Here is a 27927-nt window from a genome sequence, read left to right on the forward strand (position 1 = left end):
GAACGAGCAAGATCCATGATTTTGGAAATTTGATAACATGACCTGGACAAAGGCCTTGTCCGTCAACTCCGTGAAGGGCCAGGTGGCGGCCATCTCCTGCTGCAGGGACCAGGGCCATAGAACGCGCCTGTCAACGTATCCGGACTTGTCCTGGGCAGTGACCTTGCACACTTTCTCCAGCTTCTAGTGCCTGGCCCTTCAGGCTGAGAGGATGCAGCCTTTGTGAGGGCGGTGCGAACCGGACCACGGGCAGCCTCCCACCGTGTTCAGGAGTAGCTGTGGTCCTGTGTTCATCTGCCTGCATGCTACGAAATGGAAAAATCGCTTACCTGATAATTTTGTTTTCCGTCTCCATCTGCTAGCAGAGGTGCCCATACCCCCTTGGCAGTCTGAACAAAATAACGGTCTGGGCAAAATGATCTTTATGTCATTTAGGAATGGCCTTTGCAGATTGTTTTCCTAGTTGTGGGTAAAATTAGATACAGAGGGGTATTACTTCCCCTCCCCCTCCAGCTTAACCCTTTTCTTTTACCGGGCACAAAGGCGGCAGCAGCCACTTTAGGGTAAAGGGGAGGGGTCTGCGAATAAAGGCGTTCAATGATGGGGGGGGCAGGTTAGGGAGGGCAGCAGCCGCCCCTCAGTCCAATCGGAGAAATGAAAAGTGCAAGCACGGGGGCCGGAAGTGCAATACGCAATAAGAAGCTCGAGACAGCCGGATTGGGGCGTGCAGCTGGGCGCTTCTCGCCTCCCTCCAGCCGCCGGGACACGTCACCGGAAGTGGTGGGCGGGGCGGAGTTTGCGTCGGGGAGCCGGGAGCGGACGTGGCAGTGACGTCAATCAGCGTGAGCTCAGCTGCCGGGACTGTGTTCTGGGTACGGAAGGTGTCGAGAGAGAGCTGGAGCCCGGCGGGACACGGTAACGCACGGGAGAGCGGGCGTCTGGTGATTCCGGAAAGGGGGAGGGGGAGAGAAGGCGGGATGCTAACTCCTGAGGGAGGTGGGGGGGAGGGACGGGAATACACCAGAGAGTAGGAGGGAGTGTGGGAGGTCTCCCACCCCCCGCTAATCCCATGAGTAACCGGGGAGAAGGAGCACATAACGGCCGGGTAGAGCCCTCCTTCCCCCCCCCCGTGCCTCCCTTTGCTTTTGGTGGATTGAAATTCCGCTCTCTGCGCATGACCCACACGCCCGCTGCTCAATCCGGGCTGGTAACGCGATTATCGGGGCGGAAGTAAAGGAGGGAGCTTCCGGTTGGGGGTCCCAGACCCTTACCCTCCCCCCCCCCCCCCCCACTATAACTTTTCCTTGAACTCCCTTCTCGGTAATTGTCTTCGATCCTTAGGTGCTCCTCTTCAGTCCTCCTTACCCACTACCCTAGGGGAGGAGGGCGCTGTTTGGTCAGGGACACAAATGCTCTCTCTCTCTCTTTTGGAATAACCCGGTTATTGTTTTGTAGGGTGTTTCTCTTGCTTGAATTTGTGTGTCAGGAGGACCCCGTACCAGGCTCATCCTGGGCCCTTCACAGAGATACAGGACATAAGGTTTGCCGTACTGGGTCAGACCAAGGGCTCATCAAGCCCAGTATCCTGTTTCCAACAGTGGCCAATCCAAGTCACAAATATCTGGCAAGAATCCAAACATTAAATAAATCTCAAGCTACTATTCGGATTTGGTCAGATTGGCGTTGGATGGCCCTTTGAGGCTGGGTCATCTTCCGAACCTGCTATGTCAGGGAGTTAGTGTAGTTGGGTTCAAAAAAGGTTTGGATAAGTTCTTGGAGGAGAAGTCCATTAATGGCTATTAATCAAGTTTACTTAGGGAATAGCCACTGCTATTAATTGCATCAGTAGCATGGGATCTTCTTAGTGTTTGGGTAATTGCCAGGTTCTTGTGGCCTGGTTTTGGCCTCTGTTGGAAACAGGCTGCTGAGCTTGATGGACCCTTGGTCTGACCCAGCATGGCAATTTCTTATGTTCTTATTGATTAATAATTAATAGTTTATGGATTTTTCCTCTAGGAACTTATCCAAACCTTTTTAAAACCCAGCTACACTAACTGCTGTAACCACATCCTCTGGCAATGAATTCCAGAGCTTAACTATGCGCTGAGTGAAAAAGAATTTTCTTTGATTTGTTTTAAATGAGCTACTTGCTAACTTCATGGAGTGCCCCCTAGTTCTTCTATTATCTGAGAGTAAATAAGTGAATTACATTAACTTGTTCAAGTCCTTTCATGATTTTGTAGACCTCTATCATATTCCCCCCTCTTTCCCCCCCCCCCCCCCCCCCCCCCCGCTCAGTCATCTCTTTTTCCAAACTGAAGAGCCCTAATTTCATTAGCCTTACCGCATAGAGCAGCCGTTCCATGCCCCTTATCATTTTGGTCACCCTTCTCTGCACTTTCTCCATTATAACTATATGTTTTTTGAGATGTGGCGACCAGAATTGCACACAGTATTCAAGATGTGGTTTCACCATGGAGCGATAAAGAGGCATTATGACATCCATTGTTTTATTTTCCATTCCCTTCCTAATAATTCCTAACATTCTGTTTGCTTTTTTGATCTCCACAGCATACTGAGCCGACGATTTTAAAGTATTATCCACTATGACACCTAGATCTCTTTCCTGGGTGGTACCTCTTAAGATAGAACCTAATATTGTGTAACTACAGCAAGGGTTATTTTTCCCCATATGCATAACTTTACACTTGTCCACGTTAAATTTCATCTGCCATTTGGAAGCCCAATCTTCCAGTCTTGCAAGGTCCTCCTGCAATTTATTACAATCCATTTCAGATTTAATTACTTGACATAATGTTGTGTCATCTGAAAATTTGATCACTTCACTCATTGTACCGCTTTCCAGATCATTTATAAATATATTAAAAAGCTCCTGTCCAAGTACAGATCCCTGAGGCACTCCACTGTTTACCTTTTTCCACTGTGCAAACAGACCATTTAATCCTAATCTGTTTTCTGTCTTTTAACCAGTTTGCAATCCACACAAGGACATCTCCTCCTGTCCCATGACTTTTTAGTTTTCTTAGAAGCCTCTCATGCTGGACTTTGTCGAATGCCTTCTGAAAATCGGAGATACTGTGCAGCCACTGCTGCTTGCGCTATTTGGCCTTAACTTCCTACATGTCCCAGAATGCTTTTGGTAGGAGTGAGGACAGGCGGCAGTATCCTTCCCTTAGAAGTTTCCTTTCACATCAAAGAGTGTGAATTAAGAGGAGGATAACCTGTCTTTGTTTCAGGAAATAATCTGCAATGGATGGGGAGAATGAGCCATAATTGGCACTCTTGAATGTGGCTGAATTCTGGCATTATAAATTGCCCTTGAAGATCCTTCTGTAGTTTATTATCCTTAAATCATTTTGCTTTTAATTTATCCATAGCTGCTTTCGGTTTGTACCCTGGGTGCAGCCTGTTACATTGAATCATGAGGTAAAGAGATCTTCTGTGCATATGCTCTGCTGTCCTCTCTTTGGGTTTCCCAGTATAGGAACATCCATATCCTAGAGGCAGATGGAGATGAGTGCCACTGCTGCAGCCTTGGAATTGGATAAAGTCTACCAGGGATCACCAATGGAGATCAGACTGACTCTGGGATCCCCAGGGGAAGATCAAGCACAGCTCAGCACACCAATGTTGGTTCCAAAATTTAATTTTATTTGTAAATCCAAAGGACAGCAGAAAAAAAAAGTAAAGTCTTAAATTGAATAGCAGGATACAGTCCCACAAAAATGAAACACATTCAATAATTTGCTCATTCTTCTCTGAGCAGGAAGAATGTTATTCACCCAAGACTTCAGCCTTTGGGGCAACATCATACTTCAGCCTTTGGGGCAACATCATACTTAAGACAGTTCTTATACTGGAGCTTTCCCAGACAAGGATTTTACCCTTTTTCTTAGTAGAGTATCCTCCCTCTGGTAAGCCACTAAAATCTTTTTCCTCAACTTGGAACCTTTCCCATTCTTCACTTCAGAAATATTTGGATACCTCAAAAGTCTTGACTCTTCGCAAGACAACCAACAGATGCATGGGGGCATCTTATATAGAATCTCACTAAACCCAATACAATTCCCGTGAAGGGAAGGTCCCTCCTCTAGTTACCAGCTTATCTACTAGGTTATATCACCCTTTGCACCAGGGTTCTCTACCTTCCTCTTGCATCCCTTTTTAATAGAGAGGAGGCTTGCAGATTGCAAGAGCTCTGCCCTTACACAGAAGTCACTGACCTCTCTCACTGAAGAGCAGGAACCCTCCAGAAATCTTCAAGAAACTTGCTAGTCACCATAGGTAGGGTTACATGACCCTTTTACAGAAAGGGCAGTGACTGCCTGGAACATCCTATAGGTAGTGGAATTTAGAACAGTAATGTAGTTTGAGGGTATAGGATAAATGCAGAGGGTACTTCTTGCTAAAAGTGAAGAGACAATAGAAAGTGTGACCTATTGGTTTATAATTCAACTTACCCTTTAATCTTTTGGGGTCTGCTTTGAAATGGCTTCCCAGCCATGAAAGGCAAAATAGAAATACAAAAATAAAGTATATCACCAAACTAAACTGATTCAACAATCAGTATCGGGGGGTTCTCAAAATGGATAGCATAATAGCATGAAATGTTAAGTCCTAGTGGAAACACAGTCAACCATATGGTTGAGTTTATCTGTCAGGCTGTGAAGCTAGAATTGACTATCAGCTGGCTCTGAGGTAATCTGCAAGTACTGTAATAACTAGAAGGTGTAGCAGGCTTGATGTATCAGGCTATATAGGGGACCTAGGAGGTCATATTATTGTAATAACCATGCTAGTATTGCTGAGCTATTTCAGGACTTTGTGGTTAGACATCAGCAATGTGATGCTAATAGGGGATCTTGTATGCACATCTCTCCATGATGGTGAAGGAAGATGAATAGCAAAATAGTTAGTATGAAATGTTAGAAGTCCTAGTGGAAGCACAGGCAACCATATGGTTGTTTACCTGGCAAGCTGGGTCGGCCTGGTAGTCTGCAAGTTTAACCTTTCTTCGTAAGCAAGCTGTTCCAACCCCTTATCAAGAAATGGTGAAGGGGTGTGGGAACAGCTTGGAGAAGAGACGATTGAGAAGAATATGATCAGGGTCTACAAAATCATGAGTGCAGTAGAACAGGTAAATAAAGATGGGTTATTTGCCCTTTCAAATAACACTAGGACTAGAAGACATTCCTTTAAACTAACAGGGAGCAGATTTAAAACCAATTGGAGAGAGTATTTTTTCACTCAATGCACAATCAAGCTGTATAATTCATTGCTGGAGGATGTGACAAGGCATCTAGTTTAGCTGAGTTTAAAAAGGGTCTGGATAAGTTCATGGAAGAACAGTCCATATATAGTTTATTAACCCATTACTTAGTACAGGAAGCGAGCAGCAAAACATTTTAATCTATTTTTAGGGCACGATCAATGTCAGAGACAGGATGCTGGGCTCAATGGTCTGACTGAGCATGGCACTTCTAATATTCTTAAGCCAAAAATGACTGTCCTGACTAAAGAGGGAGATCTTGCAGGTGGTCACTATGTGGCTGGCTGTTGGGTTATGTCCTTGGCGGTGTGGATAGAGTAACTAGGCAGATTGGTTGTATGTTACACCGGGAATGTTCCTATTTTCAGGGCTCCGGTGCTCTTCCCTGCTCCCTCTGAAGCAGTTGTGGTGGCCTGTATTCCAGGAGGGCTTGATTAGGCCTTGCCTCCTCGTAAAGCATCTCTGGGCCTTATTTTAAAAAGAAAAAAAAAAAGAGAAGTTTTACCTTTGAATCAGAGACAGTTAGAGAGGATTACAGGACTTCCTCCAATCTCCGTGCTTGGCGCGCTGTACCCACGATTGTTTCCGCTACCATCGTCCAACGGCACAAAGAACAAAGCACTTTCGGAAACCCGATATTAAATCCCTGGAAGGGATCCAAAAAAACTTCTCAGAAAATTAACTTTGGCTCAGGATAAACTGAAACAGCTGCAAGTCCTGAAAATGAAAAGGGCAATGCTCTCCTCCAGACAAGTGCCATGAACACGGGGGTAAATCTGGTTCTTTATTAGCAAAATTGACAAAGACTAAATTGGACTTCACCACTATTTTTGGTATCAGAGATGGACGGGGGTGGTGAATTAGCTCCCAGAAGATATTAATAAACAGTTTGCTGATTTATTTTTTTTCCACGAATTTATATCGCACCCCACCCGGGTCTGGAAGGACCGGTTGTAGAGGAATGTTTGCAGTCCTTGGGTTTACCTCATCTGGCTTTGGAGGATGCAGATATCTTGACAGCCCCTATTAGGGAAGAGGACGTATGCCGGGCCTTAAAAACACTGGCGGGAGAGAAAGTCCAGGACCCAATGGGTATTCTGTAGAATTTTCCAAAAAAAACATTTGTGGACCTACTGGCTTCTCGGTTGTGTGGATTATTTAATTACTTAAGAAGGCCTCTGGCGCGGGTGGGTTCTTTGACCAAGGCCCTCATAATACTGATACATAAAAAAACCTAAGGATCCCTTGGAATGTGCATCATGTATTTTATTAATTAATGCAGATGTAAAATTATTGGCTAAAATCCTGCAGCTCCGGATAGAAGATGTAATGACTGATCTTCTTCACGGCCAACCGATACTCAACGGTTATTTAATATTCTGTCTGTGGCGTCGAAAAAGAAGTTGAAGGGTGCGATTCTGTCCCTGGATGCAGACCTGGCATTTGACAGGGTGGCCTGGCCTTTTTATGTTCACTGTGTTGCAGCCTTTTGGGTTCCCTGCAGATATTGTGTGTTGGATACGAGCACTGTATACTAATCCTCGGGCTCGAGTGGTCACAAGGGGGAATACAGTCTGTACCTATTAACATAGAAAGAGGGACGAGACCGGGATGCCCCCTGTCATCCCTTTTGTTCGCCCTAATGATGGAGGCTGTAGCACAAGCGGTGTGGCGTTTGGCACATATACAGGAATTTACACTGGAGGATATGTCTCACAAGATTTCCTTGTATGCTGATGATACACTTTTTTTTTTTAATTTAACAAAGGTAAACAGTTCGGTGACCGCACTACGACATTTACTGGAATTTTATGCTTCTTTATCTGGTTACGCTATTAATTTCAACAGGTCCGAAATCATGTTCGTGGGAGGGAGTGAAGAGAGAGCTGGGAGGGCGGATATGTTTCAGGTGGCACATACTGGGTTAAAATACTTGGGCCTGTGGGTACCCAGGAGTTTTGCTAAACTAAATCAAGACAATTATGTTCCCTTGTTTGCTAAGATTAACAGAGATTTGGATAGCTGGGCTCATCTCCCTATTTCACTGCTAGGTAGGATTAATTTGATAAAGACGGTCGCTTTGGCTTGCTTAATTTATCCATTGCATCTGCCCTGTGATATCTCTGCAGACGTTTTGGCAGTCGTGGGGTGCGGTTAGTAGTTTTATATGGCAGGGCAGGCCAGCCTGGCTGAATTATATTCTTATGGTTAAACATAGGGACGCGGGAGGGCTGGGCCTCCCTGACTTTCAGTGGTATTACTGGGCATGTCATTTAGTATGTTTATGGGAATGGATGGGAGTTGACCCTTCTCAGGCCTGGACAGAGATTGAGAAGGAGGTGGCATCCTTATTACATCTGCCATCCTCTTCTCCTTGCCTACGGGCAATACTGAGGGACCATAAGATTATTTCCCATACTTTAAGAGTTTGGAGGGTGGTTCACCACTCTCTCGCCGTTCCAGAGGGTCTCAAATCCTATATGACCTCTTTGTTAGGTACCCCCAGGATTCACAATGCATGTTTTCCCCAGACATGGAACATTGGGTAACGGCTGGATTGAGGTACTTGGGTCAGTTGGTGGAGGATGGTCGGTTACGGTCTTTGATAGAGCTGATGGGAGACTTCGATATTCCTTCTTCCAACCTGCAGTTGTGTAGGGATATTACTCGATCAGCATCAATTGATTTGATCTTGGAGGAGTGTGCAGGCATGAAGAGGGTGGAATGTTATACTTCTGGGCCCCGCCACTTGATTTCAGTACTTTACCTCTCTCTTAGAAACAAACTGGGGGGGCTCCGGTACCTCTCCTCGTCTGATGGAACCATGGAATGTAGATTTAAATGATGGCAGGGACTGGAAGTCTGTTTGGAAACACTTGCAGAATTACAATTTGTTGTAAAGGGCAAGTGGTGCTTTGTAAGTTGGTATGCAGACTGTATCGCAAGCCTGTTTTGGGTTTGGTTTTTTTTTTCTAAATTTAGTGAAAGTGGGACACAGTGTTGGAAGGGATGTGGGCAAGAAGGAACTTATTTTCATATGTGGTGGGGTTGTCGGAAGATACAGGATTTCTGGGCGGGCGTTACAGACTGCATATCAGCCATGTGTTCTCAGTCGTTGGAGCCTGATCCAGCGTTTATATCAACTGGGCCGTTGGCCGAACAGGTCCAGCATGCGAGATCTTCAAAGAGTGGTCGGACATCTCCTCCATGTGGCACGCTTGACGGTGGCTCAGATGTGGAAGCGGATTCCCTTTCGTCACTGTGGGAGAAGCAAAGTTACGGAAATTGCGTGGATGGAAAAGCTTACGTTCCAGTTAAAAGACAAAATGGACATTTCTAAGAGAGACTGGGGGCCTTACTGGGAATGGAGAGAACGCGAGGAGAGTTCATAAGTATACTTCACTTTTATGCAGCTCCAGCACTGCTCTGTACATCCGTGGCAGGGGTGGAAGGAAATTAGAATCCAAATGTTACCAATAAGGGCCTTGACCTCAGCGGTCAGAGTAACAGAGAAGTATGAGAAAAATAACTGTGAAAGCTCCCTGGGCAGACTGGATGGGCCATTTGGTCTTCTTCTGCCGTCATTTCTATGTTTTTATGTACAGTATATCCTTATACAATGGGGGAGTCTTGCTGTGTTTTGGGGTGCGAGTCATTATTGTACTGCAGAAAATAAGAGATTGGATGAATTGTTTATTTTGTTCTGTGTGGTTTAAAATAGTTTAAAAATAAAAACAGAGAAATAAGCTTGAAGCTACTGCTGTCATCTCCTGATTGTGGTGTGCGTACCGGTGGGGGTGTCCTCATCGAGGCAGTAGGAGAATCATAGGGCTGGGCTGCACAGCAGAGCTTCTGTGGGCCGAAGGGCATGCTGGGTGCCTGTGTTGCTGCGGCGCTGGCTAGCATGCACTGGACCGAGTGCATGCACAGAATAGAGCAGGGCCACAGGTGTGGCATGTATAGGGTCAGGCATGCTAGGGTGGGGGAGAAGAACCTTTGTGCTTGGCCACTACACTTTTCGGAGAATCCCTGGGGAAACCTTGCAGCGCTCTCCACTGATTTCGGGGCCGCATCTTCCACCGGGCAGATGTGGCAGGCTGGGGACATTTTTAGGCTCTTCTGCTGGTACTGCTTTGGTGGGACCAAGGGTGGGGGATGCCATATTTGCATTCCCATGGTCCCTGTGCCTGTTGCTGAGGAGACAGAGGGCCTTCCTCCTCTCCTGGAAGCAGTCAGTCTCAAATCAGGCCTGCTAGTTGCTTTACCCCAGGAGAGCTTGGCCGACTTTCGCTGGAATTCTTTCATTGTTATACCAGGCCTTTGGCACAATTAGGAAGCTGAGGGAGGCCTCGAGATCTGCTGCCTCCCTTAGGGAGTCCTTCCAACACCTCTGGTCCTGAATGTACCTTCTAAAAGGGTCTAAAAGGGCTCCGGAGGCCCAGGGACTCCTTAGGAGAAGGTTCTGGAAGGGTCTGAGGGTTGGCCGGGTGCAGAGAGTTCTTCCCTGGAAGAGGGTGAGCTCCCGCCTGGTCTGGAGGATGCTCCTATAATTAGGCTGTTTCATAGGGGCAAGATTGAGGGCATCATTACTTCAGTGGTCACCTGACTTTGAATTGAGAATGCGAAGGTGGAACTTTGTGGCCCCCTTTATTAAGGGAATCCATAAAAGTTATTGGGGGCCTTCCCTCTTCACCTTGAGGTTAAGGAAGTTGTGTTAAGCCAAATGGGAAGCTGCGGAGGCTGCGCTGAGATGGGTCTGGCTGCAGCAGAAGCAGTATTCTTTCCCGCCTTTTTTTTTTTTTTGCCAAGTGTACAAGAGAACAGCATGTAACATTGCACTATGAACCATAGCCCCTTCATATCAATAATAGTAGAAGGGGAGAGAGAAAAGAGAGAAAAATACAATGCCTTCTCTCTCCCCCATATGGCTACATAACCAGACATTTAACAAAGATTATGCTTCACAAACCATCTTCAACAGCTGTTGCCTCACACAGATATCCCCACCCCATCCCCTCCACACAGCACCTGGTCTGGAGAAGAACAGTTTAACCCTATTTTAACTTAGCACTGTGGAATAATACAAAAGAAAACCTCAAATTTCCTTGTTAGCAACCAACTATCTAGTAAAAGGGTTCCAGAATATCTTTGCAGTTTATCCATATGGATGGCTGGCAACTTTTCTATACAGTGTATAGATTTCAATTTGATCTACCCCATATTCTCAGAGGAGGAACCTCCGCTCTTTTCCACCACGCCACCAAAACACATCTTGCCACTATCGCAACTATTAACTATTGGTTAATAGTTTTTGTTGTACCATAGATAAGGGAATATTTAGTAACCATACCTCAGGAGTCAAGGAGACTAAAACACCCTATCCCAAAATTCCCGGACCTGAGGACATAGCCACCACATGTGCAAGAACGATCCAATACCATTGCAGTTCCTCCAGCATTGATTACTACAGGAAGGGTATATCTTCTGTAATTTAAACGGGGATAAATTCCACTGCTATAACATTTTAAAGCCATTTTCTATCAACACAGAAGATATTGAACTACGACCGATGGCTATAAAACATGGCTCCCACATTTTAGCTTCCCATTTCAGCCCTAAGTCACCCTCCCATGCTTGTAAATGGGTAGGATCTATCTGAATTCAACCGCACACAGATTTTGGAAATCCCTTTTTATCTTGGAAGCTTGAGCACAATATCCTTCAAGCAAAGAACAGCTCGTAACCAGGTTGCCTTTTACAGATTTCATGCCCAAGAAGGGCTTAAGTTGAGCATCCACCAAGAAATCCTTTTTGTGAAATTCCAAAAGTATCCCTCAAATTAAAAAAAAAAACAAAAAAAACAAACTTCCCACCTTATCCCCAGCCCAAGCCTGGCCTAACCTATTAAATCCATTCAGTTCCCATTTTTTTTAAAAAGCTGAGTACGCTTGTCCTGCCAAAAAAAAGATTTATATCTAATGGGAGTTAAATAATGAAATACTCTATCCCCAAAAAAGATGCTTTCTCCACTTAATCCCAAACAGGTAACGTGCAACCCAAACAAGAAGCCCAGGAGAGATCCCAGCCACCTGTTATTTTTTGGCAGCCAAAATAAATATTGACTGGGGATATAGCCCAGCAGATCTTGCTCATTATCAACCCAGTGGTTTCTATTAGTTTCTGCATTTATTTATTTATTTTTATTTAGACATAAACTTGACATTCCACAGCAGCCTTTGGCTGTGCTGCCCCAAAATACTTCGTTAAGTTCGGTACTCTCCTTCTTGGTGCTAAATAATACTCCCTTAGCCACCCTAGGAGGCTTTCTCTTCCAGATAAATTCAAATATCCTTTTTTAGTAGAATTTTAAGCTGAAGAGTCAGAGACGATGCATGGCAGAGTTTGAAACGGATAAATTCTGGGTAACCAAGACAGCTTAATCATATCCCACTTTCCCAAAACCTGTGTTAATGAAGTTGTTTAAACATTCACTCCCAGATAACGTACCTTGTCTGCACTCCACTTAAATGGATGAGACAACATTAATTGTTGAATTTTCAGCTTCATTGAGGTGGACTGGCAAAATCTCGCTTATCTGTGTTTACTTTAAAGCCAGATACTCTCCTGTACTCTTGTAATTCCTGCACCACAGACTGCAAGGAAATTTCCGGACCGAAAGGGTAAACATAATATCCATGTAGAGCGATTTATTGTATAGTGGCTATCCCCCCCTTTAATTCCTGACATTTCTGAGGCCTTACGAATGGCTTCCGCTAATGGTTCCAGGCTAATAGCAAAGAGACGAGGTGATGAGGCATCCCTGTCTCGTGCCTCTTTCATTCTTGAAAGTATCTGTATAACACCCATTTACCTTTTAAGCAAGCCTTTGGACCGCTATACAGTTCTTTCACCCACGTCAAAAAGTGAATACTTAATCCCATCCTCTCCATTATCTGAAATAAAACCGGTCAGTGTACTCTGTCAAATGCTTTTTCCATATCAGCGGCAAACAGAACAGAAGATTGCCACCCCAGCTTGGCCACGTGAACCAGATTTATAATTTTACGCACTTTCAGGCCAATACAGAACAGTGCGCTCGGCCATTTGGACGCGCGTTTTTGATGTGCCATTATTACCCCTTATACAGTAAGGGGTAATAGCACGTGGAAAAGGTGCGGTCAACCCCCCCCCCCCCCCCCCCCCCCGAAACTAATAGCATTCATCACATGCAAATGCATATTGATGAGCCTATTAGGTATTCACCCACAATACAGAAAGCAAAAATACAGTCTAACTTCAGTTAGTCAGCCAGAGTGACTCACTGCTTTCTTGATTAACAAATGTTAGTACCAATTCAAACCAAATCACACTACCTCAACACCTTTCCAAGGTGAGTAACTGAGCTGAACTCTTCAACCTTTTTACTTAGGTATACACTGCACCTAGCTTATTTCTAGCTTCTGGCTACTTTTTTTTTTTTTTTTTGGGGGGGGGGGGGTTGTGGGTTTTGTTTTTTTCTTTTGTTTTTTTTAAATACAAGCACTCAGTTCTGCTTACTAGCTGCCTTACAGACTTTTAAAACTAAACACACTACCTACTGCTTACTGCTGCCTTATTGACTGACTATTTAAAAATACAAACAGTCTAACTTGTTTATTCACTGCCTTACTGACTATTAAAAGCACAAACACACTAAATAATATTCCCAAATAGTTAACTTTGCCCCAATACTTTTAAAAAAGTCAATGTCCCAAGCAAAAACTTACTGATTCCTTTCAGCCACCAGCAAGGTGATCCTCTCCTCTGAGTGCTCCCACTGGAGTGTAATTCGGCTATTAATCTCACGGATATCGATACCTTCCTGCGGGAAGTCCCCCTCTCAAGTTTATTAGATAGTCAACGGGAAGCTCTGGATAGGGAAATCACCCCAGGGGAGGTTTCCCAGGCCATCAAGCAGCTGAAGGTAAATAAATCTCCCGGACTCGATGGCTTCACATCGCATTTTGTATCCATGTTTTGCAAGCGCTCTGACGGTACCTTTAACCCAAATGTTTAATGCTTTGCGTGCTGACGGGGTCTTGTCTTCCAATTCCATTGTAGCTGGAATAACGGTAATAGCAAAGCCGGGCCATGATCCCACGCACTGTGGCTGTTATAGGCCTATATCTTTGCTTAACATTGATCTCAAATTATTGGCCAAAGTTTAGTGAGTAGGCTTAATTGCTATATATAGCCCAGCTCATACACTCTGACCAAGCGGGATTTATCCCGGGGCACATGGCCTCTGACAATGTCAGGAAAATCCTAGACTCTCTGTGGTGGGTTAAACGGAATAGTTCCCCCTTTTTTGCTTATGGACATGGATGCTGAAAAAGCTTTTGATTTGGTGCATTGGCCATTTTTGTTTCAAGTTTTACACAAAATGGGGTTTGGGTGCTTCTTTATTAAGTGGCTCGTGAAACTGTATGATTCCCCACGGGCATGTATTAAAGTAAATGGGGGTTACTCTACTAATATTTTGGTTGAACAGGGCACACGTCGGGGGTGCCCCCTTTCACCTATATTATTTGCTATCTTCATTGAACCACGTGCTCAAAAAATACGAGACCCCTGTGGTTTCTGGGATCCAGGTGGGGGAATTCTCATCCAAATTGGCCATGTTTGCAGATGATGATGTAATAGTTACTTTAACAAACCCTATGGTATCTTTACCAGCTCCTATAGTAAGGTTTCGGGCTATTCTATTAACTGGGATAAGACCAAGATCCTTAATATCACCTTACAGGATGCTCAGGTGCAGGATCTTAAGGCGCGATTCCCCTTCAAATGGGCGAAAGAAAAGATTAAATATTTAGGTATTTATATTGGGGCCCACCAAGATATATTTCACATTAACCATCTTCCACTCCTCTCGAAAATTTACAAGGACTTAGAGGAATGGAACCAATCATCATATTTCCTAGCTACTTTTAAAATGAATATCCTCCCCAGAATCAGTTATTTGTTCCAGGTGATCCCTTACCATGTCCCGACTCCCATTCTACTTATATGGCAACGTAGATTTATGAAATACATTTGGCAGGGAAAAACAGCCCAGGGTCGCGCAAAAAATCCTCTTCCGATCTCGAGCACAGGGAGGATTGGCAGTTCCCAACCTTTTATGTTACCATGCAGCTGCTCATTTACAAGCTGTAGTAGACTGGCATAGGATGTCCAATTGTAAATCCTGGATGCTGCTGGAACAGGAACTGTTGGGAAAGATTCCTTTGCTGACGATGGTGTGAGGAGCTCCCCACTCCTGTTCAGCATACCCTTCAAACTTGGCTTAAATGGAAGGCTATTTTAGTAGGGGATAAGGTGGGCTCAGTTAATTCCATGCCCTTTTATCATATCTTAGAGGGGGGCCGCGCCTACTATTTTTAAAAATTGGATATCTAAAGGTATTTTTAGCTGCGCCCAACTTTGGGGGAAACGCTAACTGGGTGGACTTCCAAACCTTACAGCTTAGATTTGCGTTGCCGCAGTCAGAAATGTATCACTATTTACAACTGAGCAATTACTTGCGTAGAATTGGGCTGCAACGGGACTTGACAAAGAAGGTAACGATGTTTGAAACCTATTGTAGGTCGGCGCATAAAGTGCAGAGATTAATGTAAAAAATCTATCGGTTGCTGAGCCAGGACCCACAGATTCCAACGACCTTCCTTAAGACATGGGAGGGGGGTAGATGCTAAGTTGGGGAAAGGTTTGATTTCCGCTATGTTAGTGGAAAATGGTCTCAAACTGCTTTATAGATGGTGTTACTCTCCTTCCAGGTTACATCAGATATATCCTAGCGTGTCTGATAGATGTTGGAAGGGATGTGATGCTAAGGGCACTTTCTTCCATCTTTGGTGGGAATGCCCGGCTATTACATGTCTATGGACAGAGATTGCTGCCTGGTTATCTGAAATTACTCACCTGGCTATTGTTCTTACACCTCACACGGCTTTATTAAACTGGGCATACCCTTTGGCAGACAAATATCTTCAATAGTTTATAAAATTTGTCACGGTTGCTAGGTGTGAAATAGCTTATTAAGTGGAAGGCTAACGATCTCCCTGCGCTGGCTAAGGTTCAGTCCCGATCAGCTCAGCTTTATAATCTCTGCAAAATTACTTCACACAAGCAGAAAAGGTTAGGGGCATTTCAACGTACCTGGAACCCTTATTTAAGTTGGAAAAATAACCATTTGGCTCACTGAGGAGACTTCATTCTAGAATGTGCTGCTGGGCGCTCCTTGTTTAAGCAAGGCCTGATGTCTGATGTCTGTTATTATTGGATGATCCCCGGGCAAAGGGTGGGGGGAGGAGAGAGGGGGTGGAAGTAAATATTGAACACGGAGACTGTCCTTTTCGTGGATTACAAACTGGTTAAAAGACAGGAAACAGAGTAGGATTATATGGTCAATTTTCTCAGTGGAAAAGGGTAAACAGTGGAGTAGGGATGTGAATCGTTTTAGGACGATTAAAATTATCATCCGATAATTTTAATATCGTCTTAAACCGTTATGGAACACAATACAATACAGATTCTAACGATTTATCGTTATAAATCGTTAGAATCGTGAGCCGGCACACTAAAACCCCCTAAAACCCACCCCCGACCCTTTAAATTAAATCCCCCACCCTCCCGAACCCCCCCCCAATAACTTAAATAACCTGCGGGTCCAGCGGCGGTCCGGAACGGCAGCGGTCCGGAACGGGCTCCTGCTCTGAATCTTGTCGTCTTCAGCCGGCGCCATTTTCCAAAATGGCGCCGAAAAATGGCGGCGGCCATAGACGAAAAAGATTGGACGGCAGGAGGTCCTTCCGGACCCCCGCTGGACTTTTGGCAAGTCTCGTGGGGGTCAGGAGGCCCCCCACAAGCTGGCCAAAAGTTCCTGGAGGTCCAGCGGGGGTCAGGGAGCGATTTCCCGCCGCGAATCGTTTTCGTACGGAAAATGGCGCCGGCAGGAGATCGACTGCAGGAGGTCGTTCAGCGAGGGTTCCGGCGCCTCGCTGAACGACCTGCAGTCGATCTCCTGCCGGCGCCATTTTCCGTACGAAAACGATTCACGGCGGGAAATCGCTCCCTGACCCCCGCTGGACCTCCAGGAACTTTTGGCCAGCTTGTGGGGGGCTTCCTGACCCCCACGAGACTTGCCAAAAGTCCAGCGGGGGTCCGGAAGGACCTCCTGCCGTCCAATCTTTTTCGTCTATGGCCGCCGCCATTTTTCGGCGCCATTTTGGAAAATGGCGCCGGCTGAAGACGACAAGATTCAGAGCAGGAGCCCGTTCCGGACCGCTGCCGTTCCGGACCGCCGCTGGACCCGCAGGTTATTTAAGTTATTTGGGGGGGGGTTCGGGAGGGTGGGGGATTTAATTTAAAGGGTCGGGGGTGGGTTTTAGGGGGTTTTAATGTGCCGGTTTTTCGATTTTTCGATTTTAACGATTTTTAACGATTTTTCACGATATTTTACCCCCCCAAACGGCAACAATACGATTCCCTCCCCCTCCCAGCCGAAATCGATCGTTAAGACGATCGAGGACACGATTCACATCCCTACAGTGGAGTACCTCAGGGATCTATACTTGGACCGGTGCTTTTCAATATATACATATAAATGATCTGGAAAGGAATATGACGAGTGAGGTAATCAAATTTGCGGATGATACAAAATTATTCAGAGTAGTTAAATCACAAGCGGATTGTGATACATTACAGGAGGACCTTGCAAGACTGGAAGACTGGGCATCCAAATGGCAGATGAAATTTAATGTGGACAAGTGAAAGGTGTTGCATATAGGGAAAAATAACCCTTGCTATAGTTACACGACGTTAGGTTCCATATTAGGTGCTACCACCCAGGAAAAAGACCTAGGCATCATAGTGGAAAATACTTTGAAATCGTCGGGAAGGGAATGGTTAATAAAACGAAAAATGTCATAATGCCTCTATTTCACTCCATGATGAGACCACACCTGGAATACTGTGTACAATTCTGGTCGCCGCATCTCAAAAAAGATATAATTGCGATGGAGAAGGTACAGAGAAGGGCAACCAAAATGATAAAGGGGATGGAACAGCTCCCCTGTGAGGAAAGGCTGAAGAGGTTAGGGCTGTTCAGCTTGGAGAAGAGACGGCTGAGGGGGGGGATATAATAGAGGTCTTTAAGATCATGAGAGGTCTTGAACAAGTAGGTGTGAATCGGTTATTTATACTTTCGAATAATAGAAGGACAAGACGTATTCCATGAAGTTAGCAAGTAGCACATTTAAGACTAATCGGAGAAAATTATTTTTCACTCAACACACAATAAAGCTCTGGAATTTGTTGCCAGAGGATGTGGTTAGTGCAGTTAGTGTAGCTGGGTTCAAAAACGGTTTGGATAAGTTCTTGGAGGAGAAGTCCATTAATGGCTATTAATCAATTTTACTTAGGGAATAGCCACTGATATTAATTGCATCAGTAGCATGTGATCTTCTTAGTGTTTGGGTAATTGCCAGGTTCTTGTGGCCTGGTTTGGCCTCTGTTGGAAACAGGATGTTGGGCTTGATGGACCCTTGGTCTGACCCAGCATGGCAAGTTCTTACGTTTCAAGTTATTATTTTATGCGACCCACCCATAATGAAAGAAAAAAGGCATTTTAAAAGAAAACTTTCGTCTTCTATCCGTCCTACTTCCTATCAGTCAATAAAGTACAGCCCTCTATCAAAGTAAAGTAAATCCACCCTTAACTTCAGAGGGATATAGTTGATGATTTACCCCTTTGCCATGTATCAAGTTACCAGGAGTCCTCATCCCCAGTCCCCAATCCTTCCCTACATAGACCCATTGCCTATTTATAGGCTCAGAGTCAGTCAGATGAGATCGGGTGCCGCCGCCCCTCCCATCTGCACCTTTCCTTAACCACCAATTTATATGGCCATTTTTATCATATGGACACCCACATCACATTGTAACTGAAAACAAAATCATACATCGCACCTATTAGTCCCATAGGTAGTACAATGATTGTAATAAACACTCAAAGAATGTGCTGTAAAGCTCAATCATTACTTTATCGGGCCAAATATCTTATGTGTTCGTATATGGTGCGCCAATAGATAAGTGGATTTTCTCAACCAATTCTTTACCTCTAGTCCACAAAGTTCTGCACATTCGCTGCTCCAGCCATTATAGGCCTTATGTTCTTCCCGATTCCTGTTCTGGGGATAACACATGCATGTATTGCAGACTCTCGAACTTTCGCACCAGGGAGAAAATATATCTCAGCATTGAAGTTGCACAGTCTGCCTGAGTCCACCTTCCCTACACTTCTTATAGCGACTGTTAGTCGGTATCAGGGTTTGTTGGTTAAATCGCAGGCATAATTCCATTAATCGCTCCTGAGATCTTTATGGGATAGCCTGTAGGCCCTCACTGCCATCCGTGGTCGTTGCCCATAAACACGTCTGAGAACGGTCCCGCTATATAATTGTCTGACAGTTTTAACAGGTTGCAAACGAAGTCCGAACTTAATTATTTAAGATGCGTAGCACCTCTTACTTAACCTGTTACTCTCCAGGCCCTCTCGAATCCGGATGTAGTTCCAAATACAATTGTTTTTCATTTAAAGCGAGTAATGCCGCTATCTTACGCTTTCTTTTATGCTCACACGATAGTGCTGCGGCCCATCGTAAACACTTATCTCAGCTGGGACTTTCATTGACTGGAAAATTCAACAATCTCTGTCTTTGCCTCCCATTGCTTATTCACATTAAAATATAAAAAAAAAAAAAGCACAATTTTAGAAGTTTCCCTCCTCACGTTTACCTTCAGGCTCAAGCTGAGGGGACTAATTGTTGCACAAACCTCTTGGCCTCATCTATTGCTTGAAAGTCATGTCTGGTGCCTTGATAACATATGTGCAATTGTGCAGGAAACTGCAGGGCAAATCTGAAGTTATTTTGCACTAATTTCGTGCATATCTGTGAAAACATTCTCAGTTGTCACTGCTCGTGCAAAATAGTCCTGAAACATAAAAATTTTGTTTCCTTTATATTTCAGTTGTTATCGTTTATAAAAGGCTCTCGCAAGCATGCCTTTATATTGATCATAGGAGAGTGTGGCTATTACAGTCAGAGGGCGGTTCCGATCTTGTAATTTAGGCCCCAGCTTATGCACTCTTTCAAAGATCATTTTTCCTTGCAATTCCTGTAAATTCAGCTCACCTAATAGCCACTTCTTTAAAAACTTAGTTACATCTGTGGTAGTTTCATCTTCTGCCAGGCCTACGAAATGTAGGTTTAATCGCCTAGCATGATTTTCCAAATCGTCCATTTTGTTGGTTTTCTCCAGCAGGTGCTTTTCCAGGACGTGGACACGTTTCACTAGTTGTAGAATGTCATCTTCCACTGTCGAGATGCATCCTTCTACCTGATCCATATGCGGGATGACTTCAGCTAAAGATGATTTTAATTCTTCTATTTGAGTAGAGATGTGTGAGAATCGGTCATCCAAGGCAGATGCTACCGAATCTGTGAGGCGAATTATTAGGGAAGCCTCAGAGTCCTCCATAGTTCCGTGTCTGTGCCAGCAGCCATCTTGGTGGAGGCGGGTTTCGACTTTTTTCTCCTTTTTCGTCGTATGGAGAGCCATGGAAATAGATTTTCTTTCAGTCTCTCCAGCCAATTCTGACCATGTTATTCTCCGTCGTAGTTATTGAGGAGAAGAGTTTTCCAGCTACTGGAGGGCGCTTTTAAGCTTAATAGTGGCGGCGGCACCTGGAGCTCAACTCGGCGTGACCGGCTAAGCCCACCACATCACGTGACTCCATCCCATAATTCTTCTTTAATAAATGCGCTGTTGAATTCTAATTTTGATTTTCTAAGACAGTTATTTTAGGAGACTTCAACATTCATGTTGACGCTCCTAATTTCTCATGCTGCTATTACTCTACTAGATACATTGTCCGCATGTGGATGGCAACAGATTATTTCTGTCCCCACCTACAGAGCCAGACATTCACTTGACTTTGTATTTATAAATAAGTCTGCATTCTCCATATGTAATGCATATATCTCTTTCTCTCTCAAAATTCTCTGTCTCCACTGTCGCAAGTTACATCTCTGAAGCGAGGCTTTATAAACCCAGATGACCTATGTTCCGAATTTATACCAGTGCTGGAATCCATAAATAGTGATTCACCTGATGATTTGTTGACCCTATGGGACACCTCGTTGAACACTGTCCTTGACAATTTGGCACCAAGGAAGGTCTTCCTGAAGAATAGATCTAACATTGCCCCATGGTTTTAATAGTTTGTTACAACAGAAGAAAAGAGATATGAGAAGGACTGAAAGGAGATGGTGATGATATCCCACCCTGTCAAACTTATCCACATATCAATTTTCTCTTTCAAATTATCAAGATGCTATTACTGCTGCAAAAAAACCCAAAACAAAACAAAACATACATCTATTCCAAATTATCAATCTCTTTCAATAATCCAAGAGAACTTTTTCACTCTGTAAAGCGTGCAATCAATCCGAGCTCAGCTCCTTCTAATGCTCCCTTTAATACTCCCTCTTGGGCTCTTGGACAGAGTCTTTTGCAATTTATTTTAATGAGAGATTATTTTTAGCAAATATTTCAACATTCCAGGAATGCTGTAATGGATGATGTATTATCTATAAGAACGAGATGGGAATGTTTTGAAGCTGGGTTGGAGGCTGATGTTGTTTCCATCATTAGTAGAATTAATTTTTCCAACTAGCACTCTTAATCCATGCTCAACGGCTCTATTAAAATGCATCAAAAATGATTCAGCCAGTTTCATCTCGAAATTTGTAAATACTTCACTGAATGCAGGTTCATTAAAAAGAGCATCAGTACGTCCAATCTTGAAAAAGGCTTCTGCTGACCTGACTTTTATTTTCAAATTACGGTCCCAACTCCTCCCTATCATATTGGTCAAAATAATAGAGAAGGCAGTGCTCCAACAACTCACCACTTTTCCTCTATTCTGGATTGGTACCAATTTGGCTTTCTGCCATTTCAAAATATTGAAATGCTCCTTCTCTCCAGTTTTGCCACCATTCGGCAGGGTTTCAAATGTGGAATTTCTTTTAAATATTTCATTTGCTTTTGACACCATCTATCATTTGATCCTTCTCTCTAGGATATGTTCTCTTGGTTTTGCTGGCCCTTGATCTCTGGGTTTATTTCATATTTAACATGTCACTTTTAACAAGTAAACTTTGGGTCGGAAACTTCAGCTTGGGTCCCTCTGACTTCTGGTGTACCCCAAGGCTCAGCATTATGAGCAGCTCTTTTTAATATCTATCTGACTCCATTATGTTGGCTCTTTGCCAGCTTGGGGTACACTATAAATTGTATGCAGATGACACAGTGTCCATCCCCCCCCCCCCCCCCAACTATTTATTTCACTTTGTCTTAAACCATTCATGATTTGCTTTTTCAAAACTTAAATGTAATAAAAACTGAAATAATTGAGGCCTTTGTTAAAGATACCACCCTGGTTTATTGGGGAATTCTTCAGGGGAAGTTTGGTAATTCATCACCACGAGGTCATCTTGACCAATGGAATGAAGTTCTAGGACTTGCTTTAACCTGTCCTAAGTGGAAAGAGATGCGGGTAAATTCCCATCACAGTTCCCTTGGCCAGCATTCGGTTGAGTTGATGGTTCATCTGTTGTATAAGGTTTATAGAACACTTGTTTATTACTCCCGTGTCTTCTCTGACTCTAGCCCCATGTGTTGGAGGGGCTATGGGTAGAGGGGTACGTACATACATATGTGGTGGCACTGCAAGGGCATAAGGCAGTTTTGGCGTAAAGTGGCTGTTATAGCTGATGTCATAGATGCTGCTATCTTTTTAGTGCCAATTACGGGACTTCTGGGACATTGGGCGGGTCCCTTGTCCCCAGGAAGTTCAGAAATGCTCTGAAAGTATCTTCTTCTGGACACGGGTTTGTTGAAGTCCTGAAGGACTTGGACAGCTCATTGCCTACGTTTTGCAAATAAACTTTCCTTTTACCTTACTGGTGGGATGTGTGGGATCAGGATGGGGTGGGAAGGAGGTCACTCCTGCCCGCCTGACTTGACTTCTCTCTCTCTCTCTCTCTCTCTCTTCCAGTCAGATGTTCTGAGTCTCAATGAACACACGGAAACGTCACGGTTCCAGGAACACTGAACAGGGAGTTTATCTTGGGCTTTCTCAGACGCAGGCGTTTCCCCCTGAACCCATTGCCCCTGTTGTCGCCACAGCCCCGGCTCCTGAAGACACCATGTCGTGTCGGGATAGGACTCAGGAATTCCTCTCTGCCTGCAAATCCCTCCGCAACCGGCAGGTAAGTGTGCGTGTGTGGAGCGGAAGGAGCTGGAGAAGTGCAGTGCTGGCAGCTCAGGGGGTGGGGATTGGATGTGGGAAGGCTGATGCTCAGAGGGGGGGAGAAAGGGTGCGGGATCACTTTCTCAGCCCCCTTTCCTAGAACTGCAAGGTGATTATGGAGATCGTTAAAGAATTTTTCTCTTTTTTTTTTTTTAGAATGGGATCCAGGCCAACCAGCATACACTGAGCGCTGTCCGACAAAGGAGCGACTTCACCCTCATGGCCAAGTGAGTCTGGTGTGTGAGGGGTGCAGAAGGCACTCGGAGGGAGACCTCGAGGCTGTATGGTGGTGTGAGGGATGTAGAGTAGGAGTCAGGTGTAGGAAGGGCTGGTGGAGTGTGGGGAGAGGTGTAAAAGCAGGTGGCCTGTGTGTTTTTAAGAGGGAGGGATGCAGGAAGGGTTTTGAGAGGGAGAAGGTGAGGCTATGTTGGTGGATGACTGCAGAAGTGTGGGGGGATCAGGTGAGGAAGGCACTGGGGCTGGGTTGGGGAGGGAGGTAGGAGTGTGGGAAGTGCTGGGAGGGAGGGAGGGAAGTGTGGGGATCAGACGTTGCCCTGTAACATAGATGATGGCAGAAAGAGAGAGCTTTCTTTTTTACTCAACGCACAATAAAGCTCTGGAATTTGTTGCCAGAGGATGTGGTTAGTGCAGTTAGTATAGCTGGGTTTAAAAAAGGATTGGATAAGTTCTTGGAGGAGAAGTCCATTACCTGCTATTAAGTTCACTTAGAGAATAGCCACTGCCATTAGCAATGGTTACATGGAATGGACTTAGTTTTTGGGTACTTGCCAGGTTCTTATGGCCTGGATTGGCCACTGTTGGAAACAGGATGCTGGGCTTGATGGACCCTTGGTCTGACCCAGTATGGCATTTTCTTATGTTCTTATGTTCAAAAGTGACCTAAAACACGGCTCTTCAAAAAAGCATATAATCTAACGCAAAATAACAATTTGTAGAAAATTACATAGATATTTTTTGAACGAACGGCAATTATTAAGAGACTTAAGAGTATTAAGACAATTCACTGACCACCTTGTGAAGGTTACTTAAAAGGAACTAATTTATCATGAATTACTATTTAACAACCTAGTTAACATGTTTTGATGTTCTGTTGACCTTTTAATATGAACGTTGCTCTTGTAAACCCTTGTGATCTTCTTTTGGCCTGATGGTATATAAAACGCATAAATAAATCAATGACGGTAGAAGACTGAGCGTCCACTCTGTGTGCCCAGTGCTGTACGGTACTGCTGTCAGCTTCATTACTGTTTCTCTTCCTCTCAGGCGCATCGGAAAGGATCTTAGTAACACATTTGCCAAACTGGAGAAGTTGACGATCCGTAAGTATATTCTTGCCCAGGAAACGTGCACAAGAGGCAGCAGTTGGCACGTGTATACTGCGAACACCCGAGTGTGAACGTTAGATGGTATTTTATGTAACCCCCCACCTCACCTGGTATCTGTGACATGAAAAATATCCCCTGGATCTGTCTCTCCCTCCTCTCTCTCTCTCTCTCACTAACCCTGAAACTCGGGCCCCCTTGGTTCACCCTGCTTCTGTGACTGTCTCGCTGTCCTCCCACCTCCCGTCAGTGACTCTGCCTATTGCTTTCCTCCTGCAGTGGCAAAACGCAAGTCTCTTTTTGATGACAAAGCCGTGGAGATAGAGGAGCTGACGTACATCATTAAACAGGTGAGGGGGGCGTAGCTGGAGGACCTGTGGAGGAGTTAACAGGGAGGTGGTGGTGGATCCAAGTGGGGAGGCACCCGGGTGTCGGACCACTTCAGTGTATGGGAAGAGCTCTCCTATCTCCTTTCTCCCCCTGACAGGATATTGGGAGTCTGAATAAGCAGATCGCACAGCTGCAGGACTTTGTGCGTGCTAAGGGCAGCCAGAATGGCAGACACATTCAGACTCATTCCAACACGATAGTCGTGTCCCTGCAGGTGAGTTCAGCTGGGTCTGGAGGATTCAAGAAAATCTCTTGCAGATAATCTAACACGGGTGTGTCTTTAGAGGGGAGGGGTGGCAGCAGGCGGGAGATTTCACTTCACTCTTGATCTTCTTCTTATAGTCCAAATTGGCCTCCATGTCCAACGATTTCAAGTCTGTATTGGAAGTGAGAACTGAGGTAAGCACTGCAGGCACTGGGCCTCTGTTGTTGGGAGTCTGTATCTCTGTGCTGGGGGGAGTCTTTGACCCAGCTGCTGGCAGTGGCCACCGCCGACCTTTCGTTTGTTTCCCGTCAGAACCTGAAGCAGCAGCGAAGTCGCAGGGAGCAGTTCTCCCGTGTACCTGTGTCCTCTCTGCCTCTCGGCGCAAATAATCTAGGTGAGCCCTGCCTGTGTGGGATAAAGTTAATGAACGCTGGGGGGTCTGATTCGTTGGGATCCATTAGGAGCTGTCTTTAGCAGGCATCACGTGTCACTTGGGCTCTGCATAAAGACAGCAGCATCCCGACTGTCCTTGTTTCTGGTCAAGTGTTTGGGCTGGGTAATATACGGAGATGATCAGAGTGCTCTCTGCTAACATTGTCCTGTGGATGAAAACCTGAGGATTTGCACTTAAAAGTAGGGTCACTAGTGTCTGGTCTGACTCTGGGGGTTCTAGTCTCTGACAGCAGGATGTCTGTTACTCTGTCTGACATACAGGAGGTGGTCTGTCCCTTTGTGTTTTTTGTACAGGGGGCTCGGTGCTGCTGCAGGATGATACTCGCAGACCTGGGGATGTTGCCATAGATATGGACTCCAGGATGAGCCAACAGTTACAGCTCATAGATGAGCAGGTGAGATTGCTTAGTGAGTTCAACCTTGAGGGGCTCAGGAAGTTCATCTAGAACCTGAGAAAGGTGGGACTGGAAGGGACCCTCGGGACGTGAATCTGGGAAAGCTGAGACTGGGAGGGAAACTCAGGAGGTCATCTAGTTCATCTGTTTCTTCTAGGTTGGATACTTTGTCCTTGCATTGCCTCAAACCTGTGTGACCTCATAAAATCCTCCAGTAATCCTTTCCACCCGCTTAGTGTTAGATCAGATATTAAGCATATCTTCTCGGTGTCCCCTATGTACTCTAAGCCCATCATCTTTTCTCCTTTTTCCGCCCCTGTGGGGAGCATCTGATTGCTGCCATCTTTAGTGGATTAGAGATTTTCATTTGTCATGGGTGGGTTAGCAGCCTTGTGTAGCCATCAGGGCAGTGATTTTAGATTGTGGCCCAGGATGTGGGATCTGATGTAACTCTCTCTCTTCCCTAGGACTCGTACATCCAGAGCCGAGCAGACACCATGCAGAACATAGAGTCCACCATCGTGGAGCTAGGCTCCATATTCCAGCAGCTAGCACACATGGTGAAAGAGCAGGAGGAGACGATTCAGAGGTATGGAGAGGCTCTAATGGGTGCCAGTGTTGTGTGCAGGGCCTGAGACAGGATGGCTCCTCACTGGAGGGAAAGCTATGATTTGGGGGCTCTAGTTTCAAGAATCATCCTGATGGAGGTCTTTAAGATCATGAGAGGTCTTGAACGAGTAGATGTGACTCTGTTATTTACACTTTCGAATAATAGAAGGACTAGGGGGCATTCCATGAAGTTAGCAAGTAGCACATTTAAGACTAATCGGAGAAAATTCTTTTTCACTCAACGCACAATAAAGCTCTGGAATTTGTTGCCAGAGGATGTGGTTAGTGCAGTTAGTGTAGCTGGGTTCAAAAAAGGTTTGGATAAGTTCTTGGAGGAGAAGTCCATTAACTGATATTAATCAATTATACTTAGGGAATAGCCACTGCTATTAATTGCATCAGTGGCATGGGATCTTCTTAGTGTTTGGGTAATTGCCAGGTTCTTATGGCCTGGATTGGACACTGTTGGCAACAGGATGCTGGGCTTGATGGACCCTTGGTCTGACCCAGCATGGCAATTTCTTATGTTCTTAGGTTCTTATGACCTCTCCCCACATCGCCCACCACTTCATTCTTCTCCCCTCTTTTTCCTCTGCAGGATCGATGCCAATGTAGAGGACACGCAGCTGAATGTGGATGCAGCTCACTCTGAGATCCTGAAATACTTCCAGTCCGTCACTTCCAACCGCTGGCTCATGATCAAAATCTTCCTTATCCTCATTGTCTTCTTTATCATCTTTGTAGTTTTCCTGGCCTGAGGACGTTTCCACCCCCCCCCCTCCTGCTCTGTCGTCCCAAACACCCAGAGCCAAGTGTTGACCATGGACTGCTCTCTCTCCAGCTGTGGCCATGTCGTGCGGTTTGCTTCCTAAGGATGGGGAAAGGAATCCACCAGCAGTGACGCGACGGATTTTGGAAGAGCAGGGAAGAGGCTAGGACATTGCCCACCATAGCCACCCGTTCAGAGGTGGTTCCATCATCTGCTTTTCCTGTATGGGGAACTTCACCCACACCTCTCTGGGCAGGAAGATTAAGCATTCCAGCAGGGTCTGAGTCATGTGAGGACTGCAGGATGCAGGCACGTATAGACCTGCCCATTCTTTTCCTCTGTGCAATATTGTGACCCCCCCCCCCTGCACTTGTTTTCCCAGAGAGGATAAGGCCTTGGGGGTCCTCTGACTCAATCTGCAGTTCTGACAACTTTATCAAAGGAGATTCTGGGAGACAGAACCCCCCCCCTAGGACTTTAGCAGGGCTCTGTGCAGAGTTAAGATTTCAAAAAATCACTATTTATCTAGAGAAAAACCTGTTTTTAGTTTTAACTTAAAGAAAAGCTTCTTCGTGATTTGCAAGGATGAGAATGTGCTAGACTTGGATCTCCACTGGGCCCCTCCCTAGCCCTGCTAGCAAGCATCCTGCCGGTTTCTCTTCCACCAGCTCTGCTCCCTGGCAGCCTTTGCCCTCTGCCTGTGTAAACACATTTTTTTTTTTGTGTGCTCGGGGGGGGGGGGGTTTCTCCTCCCTCCCAGCAGAAGCCAGTGAGAGACACTTATAATGGAACCACCTTGAGGCTTTCTAAACTGGCACTGGCACGGGAAGAAGAGGAGATGCTGCTGCTTTTCCTGGTTACCGTGGTGGCATTTGTGAAGGACTGGAGCAGCAGGACAATTTCTGGCCCTGCCTTCTGCTGTTCGCTTGGGCTACAGCCTTGCATCCCAGTGTCCCCCTTGCAGCAACCCTGTACTCATGTAAATACTCTCATCTCACTGACACTTTCTCCACAAATGTTATTTTTAATAGGTGAACATTAAAGAGTCTCCTGTCGA

At 45.2% G+C, this 27927-nt stretch overlaps 1 protein-coding gene across 1 annotated transcript; it reads left to right on the top strand.

Moving 5' to 3' along the window:
• Positions 1-740: 740 nt before the first annotated feature.
• Positions 741-27927, top strand: STX5 (syntaxin 5). The gene is made up of 11 exons (XM_029614831.1): positions 741-915; positions 22452-22665; positions 22863-22933; positions 23991-24046; positions 24329-24399; positions 24537-24653; positions 24782-24838; positions 24957-25038; positions 25392-25492; positions 25960-26081; positions 26700-27927. The coding sequence occupies exons 2-11, from the start codon at positions 22471-22473 to the stop codon at positions 26857-26859; spliced, it is 1032 nt and encodes a 343-aa protein (XP_029470691.1). The 5' UTR covers positions 741-915; positions 22452-22470; the 3' UTR covers positions 26860-27927.

The sequence above is a fragment of the Rhinatrema bivittatum genome, chromosome 8, assembly GCF_901001135.1.
Source record: "Rhinatrema bivittatum chromosome 8, aRhiBiv1.1, whole genome shotgun sequence".
Classification (NCBI taxonomy): domain Eukaryota; kingdom Metazoa; phylum Chordata; class Amphibia; order Gymnophiona; family Rhinatrematidae; genus Rhinatrema; species Rhinatrema bivittatum.

Coding starts and splice junctions, on each gene's coding strand:
- STX5 (XM_029614831.1), top strand. CDS start 22,471: ATGAACACACGGAAACGTCACGGTTCCAGGAACACTGAACAGGGAGTT. Junction 24,654..24,781: donor CGATAGTCGTGTCCCTGCAG/GTGAGTTCAGCT, acceptor TTCTTCTTATAG/TCCAAATTGGCCTCCATGTC. Junction 26,082..26,699: donor CAGGAGGAGACGATTCAGAG/GTATGGAGAGGC, acceptor TTTCCTCTGCAG/GATCGATGCCAATGTAGAGG.